The sequence below is a fragment of the Eptesicus fuscus genome, chromosome 9 (genome assembly GCF_027574615.1).
Source record: "Eptesicus fuscus isolate TK198812 chromosome 9, DD_ASM_mEF_20220401, whole genome shotgun sequence".
NCBI classification, from domain to species: Eukaryota; Metazoa; Chordata; class Mammalia; order Chiroptera; family Vespertilionidae; genus Eptesicus; species Eptesicus fuscus.
In genome coordinates this window covers 14698755-14720497 of record NC_072481.1, presented here as the reverse complement: position 1 = coordinate 14720497, position 21743 = coordinate 14698755, and the positions used below count along the sequence as shown (strand labels likewise).

Sequence of the window (21743 nt, the reverse complement as noted above, 5' to 3'; positions counted from 1 at the left end):
GCAAAAGGCAACTGATCAGTGATTCTCTCTCACTATTGATGTTTCTATCTCTCCTCTCCCTTCCTCTCTGACATCAATAAAAATATATATTAAATAAAAATAAAAAATAAAATAGCCAAGCATTGAAGATCCTTCATAGTGGAGCTTCTTTTCTCTTCCCACCCCATCTCCCACTGCTCCCTGGGACATCTGCTGCACTGAATCTCTCTCCAGCAGGCTCTCTTCTTTACCTCTTCCTCTGCTCCCACTCGTCCCTGAATCACTTCTACTCAGTTTTTATCACTCTTAGTTTAGATGTTATTTCTTTTGGGGGCCTTCTTTCCTACCCACCATCTGGGCTACGCTTGGTGCCCCAGCAAGAGGCTTACATGATACCCTTCTATTGCATGATTTTCCTATTTCAAAAATAATGGTTGTTTAATAGTTTCTCTTTCCTGCTATACGACAAATTCTGTGAGATCAGGAAGAAGACAACGATGTCTGTTCCTACCACTTCTATTCAAAATAGTACTGGAAGTTCTAGCCAGAGTCATTAGGCAAATTTAAAGGAAAAACTAAAATGATCTCTATTTATAGACTAGAGGCCTGTTGCACGAAGAGATTCGTGCAATAGGCCTTCCTTCCCTTGGCTTCCAGCACCCCAGACCCAGGCCTTCGCTCCGGCCTGAGTCTGCCATCTTCGTCTTCGCTGCAGACTCCGGCAGGTTCGTCTTCTCTTCTTCGCTGCTTTGCTGCAGACTCCGGCCAGAGTCTGCGGTCTTCGTCTTCACTGCAGCACTCTGCTCCTGTAGATCCCTTTGCGCCCCCCCCCCCCCCCCCCGCCCTCCCTCTCATAGCAGGCATCCTGCCCCGCCTGGCCACTCCACGCCTGGAGCAGCTGGGTGGCCGCCATCTTTGGCCTTCTAATTTGCATACTCACTCTGATTGGCTGTGGGCATAGCGGAGGTATGGTCAATTTACATGTTTGTCTATTATTAGGTAAGATGGCATGCAAGAAGCAACCAATGAATGCATGAATCGGTGGAGCAACAGATTGATGCTTCGCTCTCGCTCTAAAGTCAATGGATAAAATAAAAAAGACTTTTCAGAAAAAAACACTTAGAGCTAATAAACAATCCAGCAAAGTTGTAGGTTGCAAAATCAATATGTAAAAATCACTAACAAGAAATGAATAGAAAAAAAAAAATAAAACAAAAAAGTAAAACCACCACAAAAATCACTAGCAATGAACAACTTAAAAAAGAAATTAAAAAACAATTATATTTCTAATAGTTTCAAAATGAATAAAATATTAGGAATAAATTTAACAAAAAAAATGCAGGACTTGTACAATGAAAATTATAAAATTTCATTGAAAAAATTAAAGAAGAATGTGTTTGTGGATCAGGAGACTTAATACTATTATGATGGCAATACTCCCAAAATGATCTACAGGTTCGATGCAATCCCTATCAAAATCTCAGCTCCTTTTTTTTTGGTGAAAATTGACAAGCTAATTCTAAAATTCGTGTGGAGATGTAAGGGACCCAGAATAGCTAAAATATTTTGCAAAATAAAAATAAAAAACATGGAGGACTGAATAAAGTTGGAGGACTCATGTTTCCAGATTTCAAAACATACTACATATCAAGACAGTGTGGTATTAGCAAAAGAACAGAAATATAGATTAATGAAATAGAATTCAGAGTCCAGAAATAAGTCCTTATATTTATACAAGGACTTATTTGATAAGGATACCAAGAAAATTCAATTCAATTTAGCACTATTAACTAAGACTGAATTTACACATATGCCTGGCACAGTGTAGGCACTGAGTTAATGATAAACATCCTTATTGGTTATTTTGGCTCCATTCTAATGTCTCTTATACTTCCCTGGATCCCCAAACTTTGGCATCTCGGCACCTCTGGTGGTTAACAGCAGGCCTTCAAATGGTATTGCTTTTGTAACATTTAATCAAGTTAACATGTTCCCAAACTCCCAGAACAGTCTGCTGATGGCGACCCACCTTGGCCATCCTTCTTTCACAGCGAGGACGGGGTGTTTGAAGAGGCTCGGGCTTCCCCTCAGGACCCTATTTACATTGTCAGGAAAAGGAAGTTTTTAGAAAAGCTCTTTGCCAGCTCTACAATTAATTGAAATCAACTCAACAAACATTTGATTTAAATTTTATTTATTTTATTTTTAGACATTGTCCTTTAAGCATTTAATATCGTTTATTGATTCAGTGGCCAACTAAGGCAGGATCTGCTCAGTTAGGAAAGGCACCTGTCAGAAACAAAATGCACAAATATACTGCAAGGTCCCTGCCACAGGAGACCGCCGAGGCTCCTTGAGAGCAGGGACTGTGACTTCGTGTGTTTAGTAGCACCTCAACTTGCACACAGGAGCCCTTACAGGACTTTTATCAGTTAAAACAAAACACTCAAACCCTTTTATTTCCTCCCCCCCACTTCTCTACTTCTCTTCTTTCCTCCATTTCCAAGCTTTCATTTAACAAAAGAAACACATACTAGAAGATAACTCCTCGAGTAATCCCAGGACCAGGCTACTATGGGCGCAAGAGTCTGGTTTTAGAGCTGGAACATTAAAAAAAAAAAAAAAAAAAAAAAGTTTTTAAAGCAGAATACATTTAGGTAACATATCTATTTGGAGCTTGAGTCCTTAAAGAAATGGCTTTGCCCTGGTTCCACACCTTGCTCCCTGGGCCTAAGTGGGGGGAGGAGGAGGGGAGAGGGGATGAAGCAGGAATCTTTAGAGCTCTGGTGGGTTTAGAAAGGGCTCCTCTCGCTACAATCAGGGAAGCTCAAAGGAGTTACCAACTGGCTTTGCCCCGGCTTTTGGGTTTGGAAGCCAGACCCCTGACCTCCACTCGGACTCATGGACAAGTCTGTGCCCTTGTTCAGTCCACAAAGGAATCCATGTTCTTTGAGCCAGGATGGTGAAGAGTGAGATACAACAAAAAGATGGACTTTGGAGTCAAAGAGACCTGGGTTTGAGTCTTTGCGACTTACTAGCTGTGTGACTTTGGACAAGTACTTTTTCTCTTTGAGTTTGAGATTCTCATCTGCGAATGGAAAAAGAATACGCCCGAGGTTATTGGGAAAAATAAATCCTATAAGATAACTCATATGAAAGCACCTTGCAACGTGCCTGGTACGTGGTGGATATTTAACCACAGTACAATAAAAGGTGTCTGGGGAGGGAGAATTTGCCAGTATTTCTTCAGACACACTGAAGTGAGCATTTTTATGGTGGGAATGGCATGAGCAGTGTGACCCAGGTGTCAGTCCTCTTACCTCCCCGATCCTCAATTTCTCCTCAAAAGGGAGTCTAATCCCATGAGGGAGAGATTCCTAGAATTGAAGTTAAATGTCAGAGTGTGTCACTTTCTGTAACAGAGTAAGGATTGATTACCTTGTTTTCAAGATGCCTTCCATTCTAAGATGCACAATTGATTTTAAAAACAGCTGAGAGAGAGACAGAACAACTACCTGAAGGGACCCATCAATTTTAAGACACATGCTGAGTTCACAATCATTAAAATGTAAAAAAAATGCTTTGCAATTGAAGAAATATCATAACAGCAGTGCCGGCTCCCATTCATTAAGCATTTGCTGGTGCCAGGCACTATCAGAGCTGCTTTACTGAGGCCATGACTTGTTATTGTAACCCTGTGAGGCAGATGTTATCATTCTCAGTTCAAGGTCAAGAAACCAGATAAGGAGAGGTCAAGTCACTTTCCCAAGGCCACACAACCAGGAAGTAGGGCTCGGAAGGCAGGGACTTCTTAACTCCAAAATGCTTTGCCCTCTCAGCAGATTGTAGTCCAGGATAAGAAGTCAAAGAGGCCAGCTCTCTACAGAGAAATAAGTTGTGAACGAGGTACTTTGTGTCCTGAATAGAATTCTGCAAGGTGACCAGGAAGGGCACAGGTAACATAAATAGAGCTGTAATCTAATCTGTCCAAACACTGGTTCTCGAGTGGACGTGTTAACCCGAGAGCCAGGATTGCTCAGAATGCAAATCGAGGGGAGCCAAGAAATGAGACTGAGCCAGGGTTAATCCGCCGAGAGCGGAAGGAGGGGCTCTGAGCAGCCACCAGGCTGTTCCAGGCCCATGGACACAGCAGCAATCGGTAGTGTCCTAGAGGCCATTAATCCTCAAGGTCACCCTATGCCTTCCAATCTGACTCTTACTAATGATTAGAACCCTTCGGAGAAGATTTCCGTGTTCTCCTCAATCTTTCTTGAAGAGGGAAAGGTGTGCTGACCAATCAATCGTCCTGAGCTAGTTAGCGGTCATCTAGTACTGGAATAAGTTACAAATTAATGAGCTGGTTTTCTGGTTAGTTAGTCCAGTTAGTTCCCCTGATTATGGGATTGAATAATTCGCTCTGCAAAGCTGTGGATATGGCCCTTACTCTGACATGACTCAGTTGTGACACTCTCGGGAGCATGCCCTGACCCCTGATACCTGACCCCTGACCAGAAAACTCCTGGGCTGTCTGTCTGTCTGTCTAGCTATCATTTTTGAGGGGAGAGAGCCAAACCCACATCATTGGATTCCCTTCATAGCTCTACCTCCTCAGATGACAAAAGGGTATTCCACAGCTTTTTGGTAAGGTGGCAGCAGAGATACGGACACAGTGGGGGTGGGGAGGGCAGGGCAGAATGGGGTTGGGCGTTGCCTGAAGCTTCAGGGATTGGATGAGATGCCCCTGTTGATGTGACTGGAAGGAACTCATATTGAAGCTGCCAAAGGAGAAACGCGCTTGTTGGTCTTGACTGGAGAAGGCTCTTCAGACAGTGGCTGAGATAGCACCAGGGTGGGGGTCACCGAGTCTCCACGTGGACGTCAGGAGGGCTGAAGGTCACACTTGCAGGGTGTTGGCTGCTGCTGCTGTTTGGGCCTTGGGCATAAGGGGAGACTGGCTTGGGGCCCTTGGGCTCCAGCTCCCGCCTTGCCCTCATTTTCCTGCAATGAGATACGCACACTCGGTTGAGTCTCTCCCCTCCTGTGCCCCAGGGAGTGGGTGCTGTGACTATGGCTCTGGCGAAGAGATTAATGTAGATGATCATTAAATTATGTTGCTTAATTGCCAACCATTGAATTTCACAGCTGGACGGGACCTTAGACATTAGCTAGTCTGACCCTTTGATTTTTTGTTTAATCTAAATTAGACATTTTATTTAATTTTTTCTTATTAATGAATGAGTCAACTGTCAGATAGGTGGCTGTATGAAAGACAAGACAAAGATGTTCCATTTTTGGTAGCATGAGTTAAATTTTGCAGCCTCGTTGTGCTTGCTAATTTTATTGCTAGAAATATTTAGTAACTTTGAACATAACTGAGAAGAGAATAAACTTAAAATGCATATCCTGTCTTTCATTTCATATGCCATAAAATTCAATAATTAACAACAATCATTCATTCTAATGTCTATGTATTTCATCTTGTTGACCTGTTATAATTCTTTTTTAAAAATTGCAAATCCTCAGAAAAGTTGCACAAATAGTACAATTAATATTCGAATACCCTTCACCAAACAGTGCACTGGCTGTTAACAATTTGCCTAATTTGTTTTCTCTCTCTCTCTCTCTCTATCCCCCCCCACCCCACTTACATACACACATACATATATACACACAGAATTGTGTGTGATTTCTTAAAATCACGAGCCATTTGTGAGTTAGTTGCAGACACCATGCCACTTTATCCCTCGGTAGTACTAAGAACAAGGGCATTCTCCAACATAAAAGTAACCACAACATAATTATCACACTTGGAGACCCTTCCATTTGAAAGATGATAAAATCGGCACTGAGAGGTTAAATGGCTTGCCTGGTTTTGACAGACCAAACATCATTGTACACAGGGGTGAGTGGAGTCTTCATCCACCTTACCCGCTAGAAAAGGGGCTTAAAGTCCCATCAACGACAGAGAGAAATGAAGGGTAGACACGGGGGTTTGATGCCACTTCCTGGTTTGGGACAAACTCAAATTGTAACACCCCAAAGGTTTTTAAAAATAACTTATTACATATTATCATTATTATTACTTGTAGTGGTGTAGTGTTTTCTTTGAAACAAAATGGACTGGGCTGAGTCCCAACTCTGGCAATTAGGGTTGCGTGACCTTGGGCATGTTACTTAATCTTCCTGTGCCTGTGTTTTCATGTCTAAAAATTTGGGGATAACAGTAGTACCCACCTCGTGGGGTTGTTGTGAAGTATTAAATGACTTAAGACATGTAAGAAGCTTAGGACCACGCGTGGCATGTAGTAAGCGATGAATATATGTCACCTACCGATATAAATAATATTAATTTTATGATGAAAGCAATGCATGTTTACTACTCCTCAAGAATAAGGATGCATGGACCCTTCCCCTACAAAAACCAACAACCAACTAACTAGCAACCAACTAACTACAGCCCCTGCTTGTTAACACCTTATAGTGTCTTATTTGAGCCCTCCTTGAATGTGTGTAATCCAGGTGTCTTATCATACTGTACATACCGTTTTTTAAACTTTGACAATTGATTTCTTCCTTGAAAAGAATGACCTTCTAGCAAAGTTGTGATTAGAGGTGATTAACACAAATTTTATTCTTCATGCAATCAAGTTCTATTATTTTATTTTATCTTATTTGGTCCCAGAAAGTGGAGTCATGTGTACATGTATTTGTCACCCCAAATATTCATGTGGTTCACCCAGCAGAGGACTACCTAAGAGAAGAGGATTGAAACATCCTTCTATTGCCTGTATATATGTACAGGTGTTTGCCACCGTGCTCAAGGCCTATGTCATGGTCATGATCACTGTTGTATTTTAAAAATATATCTCCAAGTACAAAAATATTTGGTCACTCTGAAGTTTCTATAGGAGAGCAGATATCAAAAAAGGGCCCACAAAGGGCTAGAGGATGAGGATGGACTCAAGGATGCTGCTGGGTACGTGACGGGCAGCCACACGTGTTAGCTCCCATTCATTCTGGCGCCACTGAAGGGACCCATACCTGTTGTACACCTTCAGCAAGATCAGAACCACGGTGAAGATGATGATGACCACCACCACAATGGCAGCAACGATGGCTCCAGAACCTACAAGGAGGAGAGGAGAGATGACAAATGTGGGAACTGATGCGGAGGAGCATTCAGAGACTGGGAGGGGGCTCCTACTGTGGCACCTGACATCGCCCCTGGGCCAAGGGGAAGACAAGAGAATGCTGCACCTCACTGCTGACCCCGGGACAGAGTCACATCTGAGCAGCAGTGCACCCCTACTCACAACGGGGCTGGGGAGCTCTGTCCTCAGCACATCGCCTGCCAAAATCCTGCCTTGGGTCAAGTCCGGCGTTACACGGCTTCAAACCTCTTTTGTGAAACAGGCAAGCAAAATACCCTTCCCTCTTTTTTCTTTTTTTAAAACTATTCTTCACCGGAGGATATTTTTTCCATTGATTTTTAGAGAGAGTGAAAGGGAAGGAGGGAGGGGGGAAAAAGAGAGAGAGATTGGTTGCCTCCTGCACGTGCCCCAAATAGGGCCGAGGATTGAACCTGCAACCCAGTTACGTGCCCTTGACCAGGAATCGACCCCGCGACCCATCGGTGCATGGGCTGACACTCTAACCACCAAGCCACACCGGCCAGGGCCCTTCCCTCTTTTTGATAATATGAAAGTAATATGTAATTTTTGTAGAAAATTTTGAAATTACAAACCAAAAAAGAAAGAGAGGGAATAAAAACCTCATTGCCCCAAGAATCACTGATTTTCTGCACATATATACACATTCACCTTAACCCAGCGCCCTGCCAGCACCAGAGCCTGGACCTGTTCATTACTGGGGACACGCCATGTGCCAGGAGGCCTGCTTCATTTGCAGAAGTGTATACCAAGTCAACTGGAATGACTGAAACGGACCCAGCCTTCCCCCAATACAATCAACTGGTGTTCTGAAGAGTGGCCCTCTAATGTTTCCTCCTGGGGACCCCTTGTTCCTGCAGATGTCTCACCTGGGCTAACTCCTCCCACCTACATTCACGTCCTCCTTTGTGAACTGACGGGATGTGCTTGCCTCGCAAAATTAGTATAGAAGTAGCTACACTTTAAGGCGACCCATATAAGGACATCTGACAAAAAATTCAAATTCCCATGGCTCTCTAGACACCAAAACTCCCTAATGAGAATAATAGTAGTAATAATACTACCCATTAGGTACTTAGCACACATCTAGCTGCTCTAAGCTCTTGACATGGATTATCTCTCTTAACCCTCACCTGCCTTATGTGGTAACTTCATTAATATCCCATTAATAGATGAAGAAACAGGCACAGAGCAGTGAAGTCACATGCTCCAGGTCACCTAGTTGGCACGCAGTAGAACTGAGACCGAGACCCAGGCAGTCTGTCTCCAGAGCCCACGCTCTTGACCTCTAGCCCAGGAGCTGACCTTGACACTTGCCCCGCCATCCCTCCCCAGCTGCCACGCCACGTTGGTCTTACTCTTGTACAGAAAGTCATCTTCTCTGGTGGTCACGTTCAATGAGAAGAAGGTGGTACCGCCCAAAGGGGTGGCTGTGGTCATCTTGATCCTGGTGAGAATGAAGATGAAATTTTGTTTCACATCAGAGTAAACTTTATAACCCCGGTGTGATGCTTCCTTTGGTCTTTATCTGGATGATTGGAGAATATTCAAGCCTTCAGCAGGTCAATACAAGCCCTTTACTATACGCTGAGTGGCCAGATTATGATGATCTCTGAATGCATAATAACCTGGCCATTCAGTGTACTTCTCTTGAGTACCTCATTTATTTGATATCAAAGATACTATAAATCGTGCACCTGCTCAGTTTTCCCCTTTGCACGAGCTCAGTGGTCAGCAAACTCATTAGTCAACAGAGCCAAATATCAACAGTACAACGACTGAAATTTTTTGAGAGCCGAAAACCGACTTCTGCGCATGGGGCCACGAAGTTTCAATCGCACTGTACGTGTGTGCCCGCACGTGGTAATTTGTGGAAGAGCCACACTCAAGGGGCCAAAGAGCCGCATGTGGCTCGCGAGCTGCAGTTTGCCGACCACTGCACTAGCTGATAGAAAGCTCAGGGCAAATAGGTGGTTGATCTCCAGCAAAAGTCTAGAATACTTTTGGTACCCACTGGAGATACAAATACACTGGCCAGATTATGAGTTCAGAGATCATAATAATCTGGCCACTCAGTGTATACTTTAGGGAATTAAAAATAATGTCTGATATTTGTAAAGAACTTCATTTTTCAAAGCAGTTTAAATCCATTCAACAACATTTATTAAACTCCTCCCGACCAGGTTCATACAGAATGTCTGAATTGCTCTTCAGGAAACTGTGTGAGGGAGGCCATTATTATTATTGCCATTTAACTGATGAAACTGAAGCCCCCCCCCCCCCACCCCAACTACATGGAGCCCCAAGTTTACCCAGCAGAAGTTAACCCAGGACATCTGCCTCCCACACTAGTGGGCTTTTCACCACCTGCAACAGTGTCTGGAATGATATTCCTGCTTTTAAATGTTTTATAATCTGAGGAGGCAATGGGGAAAAAATTAACTATGATTATGAAGTAGTCAGTGACATAAGCCACGGGAGGAGATCAATTCAAATAGGCTTGTAGGTGAGAGGAAGGAGAACAAAGGTCAGGTTGCACAGAGCCCTCCATGGGAAGAGAGTTAATGCATGTTGAGCATTTACTTATCATGCACCAGGCTCGGTCCCAGGTGCCTTCACGTACTACATAAGCTCATTTAATCCTCTCATTCTGCAGCTGAGCAAACAGGCTGAGTCGAGTGACTGAACCAAAGTCACACAGCTAGGAAGATGTGGAGCCTGGACCGGGAATCGAACTGTGACCTCCTGGTTCAGAGGTCGACGCTCAACCAACTGAACCACACTGGCCAGGGTATATATTATTATTATTTTTTAAAATACATTTTTATTGATTTCAGAGAGGAAGGAAGAAGGAGAGAGAGATAGAAACATCCAAGATGAGAGAGAATCATTGATCGGCTGCCTCCTGCAAGCCTCCCCACTGGGGATCGAATCCGCAACCCGGGCATGTGCCCTTGACCAGAATCGAACGGGGGGACCTTTCAGTTTGCAGGCTGACACTCTATCCACTGAGCCAAACCGGCTAGGGCTATATTATTCTTTATAATTAAAAAATACTTCTGCCCTGGCCGATGTGGCTCAGTTGGTTGAGTGTCATTCCTTGTACCAAGAGGTTGCTGGTTCAAATACGGTCAGGGCACATGCCCAGATTGCATGGTGCGGGCTCCAGCCCCAGTAGGGGGCATGCGGGAGGCAGCAGATAGATGTTTCTCTCTCCCTCTTGCTACCTCTTTCCCTAAAAAAATCAATAAGAAAACATTTAAGAATAATAAAGCCCTGGCTGGTTTGGCTCAGTGGATAGAGCGTGGGCCTGTGGACTGAAGGGTCCCAGGTTCAATTCTGGTCAAGAGCACATGCCTGGGTTGTAGGCTTGATCCCCAGTAGGGGGAATGCAGGAGGCAGCTGATCAATGATTCTCTCTCATCATTGATGTTTCTATCTCTCTCCCTGCCCCTTCCTCTCTGAAATCAGCTTGGATTGAACAAATGTTTACAATCATATTTTCTTCTGTTATTTATTTAAAAAAAAACCAATAGACTCAGTTGAAATCCCTTTTCTATTCTATCTCAATCCTTCCCCCCCTACCTTGGCTAATAGTGTATATTCTTTTCATCAAAGTTTAAAAAATGTTTACTACATATGTATATATCCATAAACATAGTATATACCCATAAACAGAGTATAGATCCATAACCCTTGTATATATTGTGAGTCAACATATTTAGTAAACCAATATGAATTGAGCACCTGTGTGATTCAATATGAAGTGATTGACCCTGTGCTAGGAGCTGGGAATACGTTAAGAAATAAAAGACAAACTCCTGCCTCCAGAGCTCACATTCTATTTTATTTTATTTTATTTTATTTTATTTTATTTTATTTTATTTTATTTTATTGGGGGGGGGGGGTGCGGAGAAGCTCACATTTTAGTAGAGAAAGACTGTCGGTGTGACCACGGCATTCTTGGGCTCAAAAAACAATCATCTCCCAGTGCCCACACTTGTAAATCTGGCAGCAAAAGCCCTTCATGGGCCGTTTTCACCCTCTGTCTTCAAGCTTTCAGCTCCTCACCCCAACCTCTGCCAAAAGCTGTGACAATGGACCTCTCCATCGTCCCCCGTCATTCCTGGTCTTTGCTGTCTCTGGGCTGGCTGCCCTGGGCTTTGCCCTCCCCAGGCCCCCACCGGGGGCGTCTCCCGAGAGCCCCCACCTCTGGGCTGCTTCTCTGCCAGACCCTCCCAACTCCTGAAGGAAACACTCCTCCACTGGGGTCAGGTCATCCGCACCCAGGCTGGGGCTCCCGCCTCAGAAGGACCCTCTGTGGCCAGGCCCTGTGGATCCATCGGACGGACTCTGCCTTCACTTTCTCAGCTCTCCTCTAGGTCTCTGCCTAAAGCCTCCCGGCTCTTGTCTGCGCCTCCTCCTAAAGACCAGATCCTCAAGACGCCCCGCGAGGAGTCCCCTTGTGGCTCTGCCTCCTGACCTCCCCACCTTGGCCAGCGTTTCTTCCCGCTGGACTTCCTGTATCCTAATCGCCCTAAACAGGCCCAGGTCGGCCATGCTCCACTGCCGGCTCCCAATCCAAAAGGATCACATCCTTCAAGACTCAGCCCGGCCACCCCAGGAAGAGCCCTCCCAGACGGATTAGCCGTCCTGTCCTCGCCCTCCCTCAGCAGCACTCAGAGACGAACACACCACAGCGTGCGTCTCACTTGCTGTGGCTGGCAGTTCAGCCCCCAGGTTCACTGAGAGTAGAGCCTGTTTCCGGTTCTTTCTCACACCTTCTGCCTGCCCCAGATAACGTGTCTGGATCCGCTCACCTTTGCCAGTGGAAGTACTTGGGGGCGTAATTGACCTTCTCCCAGCTTGGTTTGCTCATCTGTAAAATGAGGTAGGTTTTCCCAAGGGAGCTGAGGGGTAGAGGTTAAGTATGAAAAGTGCTTTTTCGAGTTCTAGTGGATATTAGGAAATATTTGCTGAACTAAATTACAGGCAGGTGGATCTGGAGCTCAAAACAACAACAAAACCTTCTTTCTATAAAAATAAGTCTGGACCAATATGAGAACATGGCATGAAAGTCTCCCCCTCACCCCAGAACCCTGCCCTCTATTCCTAAGGAGAGATACCTGCCCTGCCCCCCACACTGTTCTCCATCCCAGCACATAGTTTTAATATGCATCTGTCTATATACCCTCTGCTTCTATCCCCACCAATATCGAGCTGAGAAGATCCACCAGTAATGCTTTCTCAAAATTCCTTTTAAAAACAGAAAAGAGAGGCATGTAGGTGGCCGCTGATCAAGAGTCACTTAGTGAGGGAGACGCGGAATAATCACTGGATACGCTAAATCCTGCCCATGCACACGTCCGCCGTTAAACCAGCAAGCACAAAAATGACAGAAGCCACCACCCGAGGGCCTGCCACATGGCAAAACCTGGTGGCAGGTGTTTTTAGAAATCCATGCTTTGGTTTAACTTGTTAACTTATGTAAAACAGGGTTTCCTCTCCCCTTGTTTCAGGTGAGGCCCCCAGGACCTGGGGATAAAGCTAACTGTCCATGCTCACACAGCCTGGATGCTGGCCCTGCCGCTTCACAGCCTGTACCCTTCCCACTGCACCACCCTGCCGCGGGACCCACAGGTCCAGGACAAGCCGCCACAGAAACATGCGCGAATGCACACACACACACAGACACACAGACACACACACACAGACACACACACACAGACACACACACACACTGACCAGTAATGCAGCCTCTAATGCACCAGGACCTCCTGGGCAGCCGCCCCAGCTCCAGGTGCAGCTCGTTCTCGGCGGCCCGGCTCCTCTTCTTCCGGAGAGAGCAGTGAGCAATCTCAGAGCGTCTCCTGCCTCATCTCGGGCCCAGGGCTCTCAATTACAGCTCTGTTCCTGCCACCTCAGAGAAGGCGGGGGGAGGGTGGTGGAGCAGTGATGGCCAAGGTTGTGGGTGTTTTCATGTGTGGAGCCCCAGCCAGTCTTGTTAACCAAGTGAGGTCCAGTAGGGGGATTTCAGTATCAAATATGGACATGACCAGGGTCTATGGCTATAGAAAAGGGGGCGTATAGGAGTGTACGGTGGGGGTTGGGGGGGGTGGGGGGGAAGGGTGATGCTGGTTTTCACTGACTGAGGTTAATTTAATAATAATAATAGTAATAATAATCTATTATAATAAAAGCATAATGTGCTAATTAGACCGGACAGCCAAACGACCTTCCGGACAACCTTCCAGACGAAGCCAGGGCTGAGCCTCTTTCACGAATTTCGTGTATCGGGCCTCTAGTAATAATAATAATAATAATAATAATAATAATAATAATACAACTATGTGCGAGGCACTGCATTCAGTGTTTTGTGTGGAAGGTCTTACTGAATCCTCATACCTATCTGGCAAGGAAGGTGCAGTCAGATGAGAAAACTGAGGCTCAGAGCAGAGTGAAATCAATAAAAACTCAATACAAGCTAATATTGTAGTAGCTGTGCTAGCATTCAAGCTGTGTCTGTCGGATTCCATAACCCCTTCCCCCAGTGAATCCTCCCAGTGAATCCACAAAATACAAATGGCCCAGCATCCAGAGTTCAAATCAACATCAGGCTCCTACGGAAAACCTACACAGGCAGGCAGGGGGCGCAGCAGAGAGAGGCAGAGCCCTTGCCCCAGGCCCCTGACCCTGACTGGTCCTACCTTACTGGTCCCTGCAGGCCCCGCGCAACACTCCGCAGAGCCTTAATTACACTCACAAAATCAACAAGGGTTGTTTACAAATGGCCTTGTGGGAGGTCAGTTTGGGAAGTGATAGAGGGTCATGACCATTTACTCCTGAGCCACTCCCCCCTATTCCTTGGTCAAGTGTCAGAGCCAAATCTGGAAGATAAATGTTGCCAGGCCCGCCTGTCCAAAATATCTCCCCTACTGCTCTGCCGCAGTGGCGCCCTCCTTCCTCCTGGCCTGGCCTAAAAGTTCCCTGTTGGATAAGAAAACAAAGACAGCACCAATCCTAGGTGACCCCTGCTCAAAAGGCCAACTGTAACTCAGAGTAAATAACCCATGAATGACCTTGACCCACCAAAACATTGCGATTGATTTCCCCAATCACCTGAGAGATGGGAGGTTCAGCATGGCTTGGTCTTTTCCACAGACAAAACCCCCACTGATCCCAAGCAGCCCTTGGAGCTGCTGGGAAGTTTTAATTATCAGAAAATTAATCTTCATGTTGGAACCAAAATTTCTCTTCTTGTGATTTTCACCCATTGGTCCTAATTCTCCGCCCACAAAGGTAATCTGCTACTGATAGAGCCAAATTACCGTGCTGCCCCTCCCTGTAGACTGCAAGAATGTAACAGTTGCATGTACCTGCCAATAGGAATGTAGAGAGATAGACTCAGTCCACTTTAGGCAAGCTGCCCAGTGTGCCCCTGTGTAACTAGACCCCTCACCCTACCCCTGACCAATCATGGGGGTCATAAACACTCTCCCTGCCCACTACTTGAGACCCCCTTTAAAGTCTTTGTGTAACTGGACCCCTCACCCTACCCCTGACCAATCATGGGGGTCATAAACACTCTCCCTGCCCACTGCTTGAGACCCCCTTTAAAGTCTTTGTTCTGGCGAGAGAGGGTCTCTTTTTCCCCGGTGAGCGCTGGAGATGAGAGCTCGTGCTAGCACGAATAAAGGTTCTCTTGCAGTTACAGCGGGTCTTGGCTCCTTCCTGGGGGGTTTTTGGGGATTCTGAACACTGGGCATTACACTACCTCTTACACGTGACAACTGTCAGCTTAAAAGCACTTCTGTGGCCCTAGCCTGTTTGGCTTAGTGGTTAGGTCTTCATGTCGGCCCTAGAACATGAAGCTGGGTGAATTCAGGGTTGCAGGTTTGATTCCGTTAAGGGCTTGTACCGTATTCCTCGGTTGCAGGCTCCATCCCTAGTCAGGGTATGTGCGGGAGGCAACCAATTGATGTGTCTCTCTCACATTGATGTTACTCTCTCTCTGTCTCTCCCCCTCCCTTCCACTCGCGCTAAAAATCAATGGGGAAAAAATATCCTCAGGTGAGGATTAAAAACACACACACACACACTTCCATGCATGAAAGGTTAAATTCAATCTTCCATTGGATGGAGCAGTTAAGGTAGCTGATATCAACACTTCAATTTTACCTCCCACCGATAGGTGGCAATAGCAGTTGTTAAGACTATGCCCCTTTGTACTTAACCTACAAAGGACTGGTAAGTGTCCTGTGACCTCAACCTGTTTCTAAGTAAAGGAGTTTCCTGCCCTGGAAAACAGCAATTGTATGTTCTCTGATTCATTGCTTCTCAGGGATAAATAGTCCCAGATCCTTTAAGTAAACTTTGGGGTTCCTCACTTTTCTGTGTCAATGTCTCCCTTAAATTCAGTACCACAAACTGAACACATGACTCCAGAGGGGTCCTAAATGTCCGGAATGACATTTTTCTTGATTCTTATCAGAATTCTATGTGACCTTGGTCAACTGTCTTCACCTCTTGGGTTTTCTGATCTGTAAAACAGCAGTTTATAAACTCCAGAGGGTTGTTGTGAGAATTAAATGACATAAGTCATGTAACATATTTAGAACAGTGGCTGTGCACAAAACCTATTGGTGTTACACTGGATTAATGCAAACAAATAGCTCATTAGCTTTACAGGGGCCACAGTACTGCTCACACACACCCTGTTGATGCACCCCTAAAACTCTTCAGACTTCTTCTTATACTTGTTTATGGTCAATCAGAGCCGAAGATTGGTGAGTAAAAGGGCTTTCTAAACTGCAAAGTGCTGTGGAAATAAGAGGCAATAGCAGTTGCATTATTAATGGTAACGATATTAAGATGAGCTTCTGTCCAATAACTAGGTCTCCATTATGCTCTTGTGCAAATGTCTTTTTGAACTTAAGTGCAGGACTTTGCATTGATTCCTGTTAACCTTGACTTTGTTGATTTGGGCCATCAGGAAAGAAACTCCAGCTCCATGAAGTATGATGTCCTGAGGAGGGATTCCCCAGAACTGCCCGAGGGTTCCAATTTTCTCCTCCATCTCCACTGAGGGCAGAGATAGAGGAAATAATGACACCTCCCCCAGGAAGGCAAAAGTCCTAACGCAACTGGTAGAGCATGGGGGCAGCTGGGTGGGCCAAGGAAGAACAAGTAACAGATTCTTGGGGTGAGAATCAGGAGAACAGGGTTGCCTTTCCCACTCGTTTTGCATGTGACTTTGGAAAGCTCTCCTCTCTCTGGACCTTAGTTTTCCCATCTGTAAAATGGTCCCATTTGAAGATGATCTCTAAGAACCTTTCCAATCTATAGTTCTATTGTATGCAACAGCTATTCATAGCTTCACTTAAGAACCAGTATTTTCATTTGTCTTTGTAGATACTGACTCGGGGGTGTTAGGAGAGGGAAGTCAGCACATGCAATTCACGCTGGAAGGCAGGAATGCTTCCTGGAAGGCATCTGAGACTGGACCAAACTGAGGAGAACTCCACACAGGGGTTGGAAGTGGCAGCAGCGGTCCTTATGGGATGAACCTCCAAACACTCTGTTGGGCACATAGTAACCCAGTTCTGCCTGAACCCTAAAGAGCCACCTCCTACACTCTCCATTCCTGTTGGGTTCCCCATCATCTCTCCCGCTCCATCTGCCTGCCTGTGCGTGGCTCTGTCCCCTTGTGTATCACAGCTCCCAAAGATGGGATCCAACTTAGCTTAATGTTCCCTTGAACTTGGGGCCATCCACAATTACAAACAAAATACTTGTTCCTTGTGGTTGGTTTTCAGAAATCAGGAAGCACATTTCTGGCTTCAGTTATCCACCCATCCACTCACGTACCCACCCACCTACCCATCCACTGCACACAATTTGCCTTCCACCTGTTCTTCTGTCCATTTGCCCTGTCATTCATTCAACCAGCGCCTACCACGTACATAGCACAGAGAGGATGCAAAGAAGGGCTGTGGGGATCACGTTCCTAGAGCTTAGACAGTGAGCATAAGAAGTGGAATTGTTTCCTTTAAGAATCTCTCTTTCAGCCGAAACCGGTTTGGCTCAATAGATAGAGCATCGGTCTGCGGACTGAAAGGTCCCAGGTTCGATTCCGGTCAAGGGCATGTACCTTGGTTGCGGGCACATCCCTGGTAGGGGGTGTGCAGGAGGCAGCTGGTCGATGTCTCTCTCTCATCGATGTTTCTAGCTCTCTATCCCTCTCCCTTCCTCTCTGTAAAAAAATCAATAAAATATATTTAAAAAAAAAAGAATCTCTCTTTCAATCAATAATTATTGGGAATCATCTCCCTCATTCTAGCCCAGCCTTGATCTCAGCGATGTCTGATCAATATCATATTGCAGTCCTATGGAAAAAGCAGTGGCTTGCAGATCTGGGTTCTAGGCCCACCACTTCTATGAAGTCTTATTTACCTACTCTGTCAAATCCTGCCTTGAACATTCTCTGTTTCTGATTTTCGTGGCCCACATTGTAAAGAAAGCTGCCTCAAGGAGCCCCCCACCCAAGACGCTCGAATCTAAGTTCCACATGCTAAGATTTATAAGTAGAAATCCCAGATGACAGTGGTCACGGGGCCGATTTTTGCCTGGTGCCAAAAGGGTGGCACAAACAGTGCCAGGAGTCAGTGGGAGGATGAGACCTGTGGGCGTTGTGGTTGAGTCTGACCAAGAGCTGGAATGTGACCCGTGGCTTCCATCTGGCCCTCAGTCTTTGGGCACAAGCCAAGGGCCCGGCTCCCAAGGCTCCTCAAACTACACCTCCCGCATACATCTCCAGGTGTCCCACTGTCCCCAAGGAGAAAAAAAAGGCCCAAGGTTAACGAATGTATGCCCTTAAGTGAATACGTCAGAAGAAAAGAATTCCACCTTGACATTCTAGCCAGGAAGGGGAGGGAGCCAACATTTAAGGAGACGCGAACACAGTGCTAGGCACTAGGCTCCGCATGTTTATCATGTAATCACGTCAACGGAGGCTCAGAGAGGTTGAGTGACTTGCTCCAAGGCTTATAGTAAGTGAGTGGAGGAGCCGAGACTCAAACTCACATCTTCTACCTCCAAACTGTCCGTGGCTGCCCAGCCTCCCGGGAGGTAAGCCATTGTCCTGGGGCACTGCAGGGTCAGCGCCCTGAGATGGCAGAGCTCCTCACACCCCACACTGTGGCCACGGGGCCAGATAATTCTCCACTTCAGGGCCTGACCTGTGCACGGCAGGATGTTTACAGCATCCCTGGCCTCCAGCCACTAGATGCCAGCAGCACCCCTCGTTGTGGCTAAAATGTCTCCAGATGTTTCTCAGTCTGGGAGGCACATGGCCTCTGGTGGAGAACTGGAGCAGAACAACACACCTGTCTCTTGACAGTGCCCTACCCTTTCCACCTGAGAAAGTCCCGACAGGAAGGGGAATATCCATCCGTGGATAGACAACCGGTAATAACAATGATGACGACAACCACAAACACAGCCGCCATTTATCAGGTGCTGGCTATGCACTGGTTGCCATGCCAAGTACTTCGTATATTGTTGGAAGCTGCCCATGGCCTTCCCTAGCAGAAAGCGGTGGACAAGGAGTCCGGAAGGCTGGTCAACCTTGAGGCTCTGGCAAAGGTCAGAGCTATGCACCCACTGTTTAGTGGAGACAATGGAGCTGAAGCAACTTCCCTACCAGATAGTCCTGTAGATCCTTACTGATAGGATAGTCTGCCTGTTACTGGAACTGCCTGCCTAAGGGCTATGGGTGTGTCCCAAACTGAATAAAAGGATGGCAAGGCCAGAGCAAAGCGGAGTCCTTCCTTGGGCTTCAGCCTGGGCGCCAATTTCCAAATCATTATTTCTTGTCTTGTCTCTTTCATTAGCACGCGGCCTCCTCCAGAGCCCGAACCTGAACCCTGAACCATTCGGGACGTGGGACACTTGCAGTATATATTTTCTCACATATATTATCTGTTTCCCAGATGGAGGACCTGAGGCTCAGCGAGGTTAGGTAACGCACCCGACGTTCCGGCGCTAACGGGAGAGCACAGGTAGGAAGCATTCGTTTCCTTGGCTGTTGTAACTAATCACACACTTAGTGACTGAAAACAACACAAATGAATTTTCTCGTCGTTCTAGAGGTCAGCAGCCTAAAATCAGTGTCACGGGCTAAAGCGAGGAGTTGGCCGGGCTGTATTCCTTTTGGAGGCTCTGGGGGAGAATCTGTTGCCTTGTCTCGTCCGGCTTCTGCAGGCCATCTGACTCCTTGGCCCAAGGCCCCTCCTCCACCTACATCTTCAAGGTAACAGTGAGGCATCTTCCTCTCTCTCTTCCTCTGACCTCTGCTTCCATCTCTCTCCTCCCCTCTCTCGCTCTCCTGCCTCCCTCGTGTAAGGACCCTTGTGATTACATTGGCCTCACCCAGGTAATTCAGGATAATCCCCTCACCTCTAGGTCCTTATTCTCATCTACAAAGTCCCTTTTGTCCTGTAAGGTAACACAGTCACAGGTTTGGGGATTAGGATGTGGATAACCTTGGGGGGGGGAGGGGTGTATATATGTAGGCTTTAGACTCTTATCTGTCTTACCCCAGGCTTTGTACTCTTATCTACTCTTGCCTCCCATGCCCTGCCTGAGCAGACAATCCGCATAGGCCAGGAGCTGTGCAGGGCACTGAGGGGATCAGACAGGAGTGGTAGGCACTAGCACACATCAGGAGGGAGTACGTGAGAAGTCCATTGACGGGAGCAGAGAAAGGGTCCCGAAGACAATGGACCAGTGCAGGGTTGTGGGGAGTGGGCTCAGGAGTCCACTGGGCAGGCCTGATTCCTTCTCTCCAGGCAAGTCTCAGCACCTACCTCCACCCTAACTTCAAATACATCTGTAGTTCATCCTGTCCTGAAGGACCACCCCACCCCAGCCCTCACCACCCAGGATCCTGTCCCATCTGTGGGGTTCATTTGCCCAGTTAACTTGTAACCATTCTCAATTTTTTCTTTCTACATCTTCTCTCTGCCAATGTAACCTAACTTAAAATATAGATATACAGCCTTGCAGGTAGCCTAGCATACACTAACCTTTATTTAGAATTAATAACCTGTAGCCTGGCAGGCATGGCTCAGTGGTTGAACGTCGACCTATGAACCAGGAGGTCATGATTCCATGGTCAGGGCACATGCCCCGATTGCTAGCTCGATCCTCAGTGTGAGGCATGCAAGAGGCAGCCGATCAATGATTCTCTCTCATCATTGATGTTTCTATCTCTTTCTCCCTTCCTCTCTGAAATCAAGAAAAAGATATTAAAAAAAAAAAAGAAGTAATAACCTGTTAACCCACTTAAATCACCCTGGATACTAGAAGGCTTGTGTAACCATACCCTGAAATTTGCTAAGAGTTTAGCAGAAGGGCTGAGACTTAATTAGTTAAACTTTTCCCCATATCTATGCCATCCCTGACATTGACAAGTACCAGAACTGTTTTTTTCAGGGATAAGCCCAAGATGCTTTGCGGGACCTGGGGAAGGATCTGGCTCAAATCACCCGGGGCTGGGAGAAGCGGCCTGGAGGACTATACCGCCCGCTTCAAGAACTCGTCTCATTATATCCTCCTTATAATACTAAAATCTCCTCCCGTTCCTCCCACGGGTGGAGATTTCCCACCATTTTTTCACTTGTGGCATAGGTATTGGCATGTTGTCTAAAGGCGCATGTGCAGTAATGCCCCCACCTGGCCATGCGACGATGAAGCTCACTTGCTGCTTAAGCATGATTTCCCTGAATGAAGACGAATCCGATCCTTGGCTGGGGCAGCTGCTTTGGGAAGTGACCTTTCTCCACCCCCCGCCCCCACGGGTGTCCTTGCCTGACAGCTCTCAACCATGTCCGTTCCTTCTCATAAAATCTTCTTTTGAGTTGTCTTTTGCCTAGCAACTACTGAGTAATTGGACCCGGTTTCGTCCGGAAGACAGAGGGCTTAGAAAGTCTTTAGTCTTGTAAATCCACTCCCTGTCCCATTCTGGTGTGCAAGGATGCCCTTCAGCTGCAGGGCCCCTCCAGGAGCCCACTGGTCCATCCCTTTACAGAAATGAGACGCCACACTGCCTGGGTTAGCCAGCCCGTCCCGCCCCAGCCGGCCAGCAGTCCTGGGCTCCGCAGTGACTTAGGGGTGACTCTCCTGACCCATACGAAAACAGAGGTAAAAAGGATAAATTCGGTTTTGCCTCATTCTGGGAGAAATTATGCTTAGGATCTATATTTTTCTTTTAAAAATTATGTTTTTCTGGTTAAACATAGCCGATGGAACACAAGCATTCATCTCTGCTTCCTCCTGAGATGCCTCCCAAATGACAGTAAAGCAATCAAGACATGTAGATCCACAGGCCCAGGGGAAGGAGATGACAACCATGGGAGAGAGGCCAGTCCAGGTTTGAAAGCAGGAAGAGCTGATGGCTGAGTGGAAAAGGCAGAGCCCAAACCGGCTGACAGGAAACCCATAAAAGCTGATGTCGCTGAAGGGAGACTCAGGAATGGGTGGCAGCAGATGCCACCAAAGGCCAGGCTCCCACGTGGGGCTGAAAAGAGGAATTGG

The 21743-nt window shown here is 46.5% G+C and overlaps 1 protein-coding gene across 1 annotated transcript in view; it reads right to left on the bottom strand.

The window, feature by feature from the left end:
- Positions 1-4835: 4835 nt before the first annotated feature.
- NCMAP (non-compact myelin associated protein) overlaps positions 4836-21743 on the bottom strand; it is a 34556-nt gene continuing 17648 nt past the window's right edge. The window contains exons 2-4 of the mRNA XM_008148078.3: positions 8507-8595; positions 7021-7105; positions 4836-4977 (exon numbers count right to left, since the gene is read on the bottom strand). Coding sequence (XP_008146300.1) covers positions 4836-4977; positions 7021-7105; positions 8507-8588 — 309 coding nt within the window. The 5' untranslated portion in view covers positions 8589-8595. The remainder of the gene's footprint in view (positions 4978-7020; positions 7106-8506; positions 8596-21743) is intronic.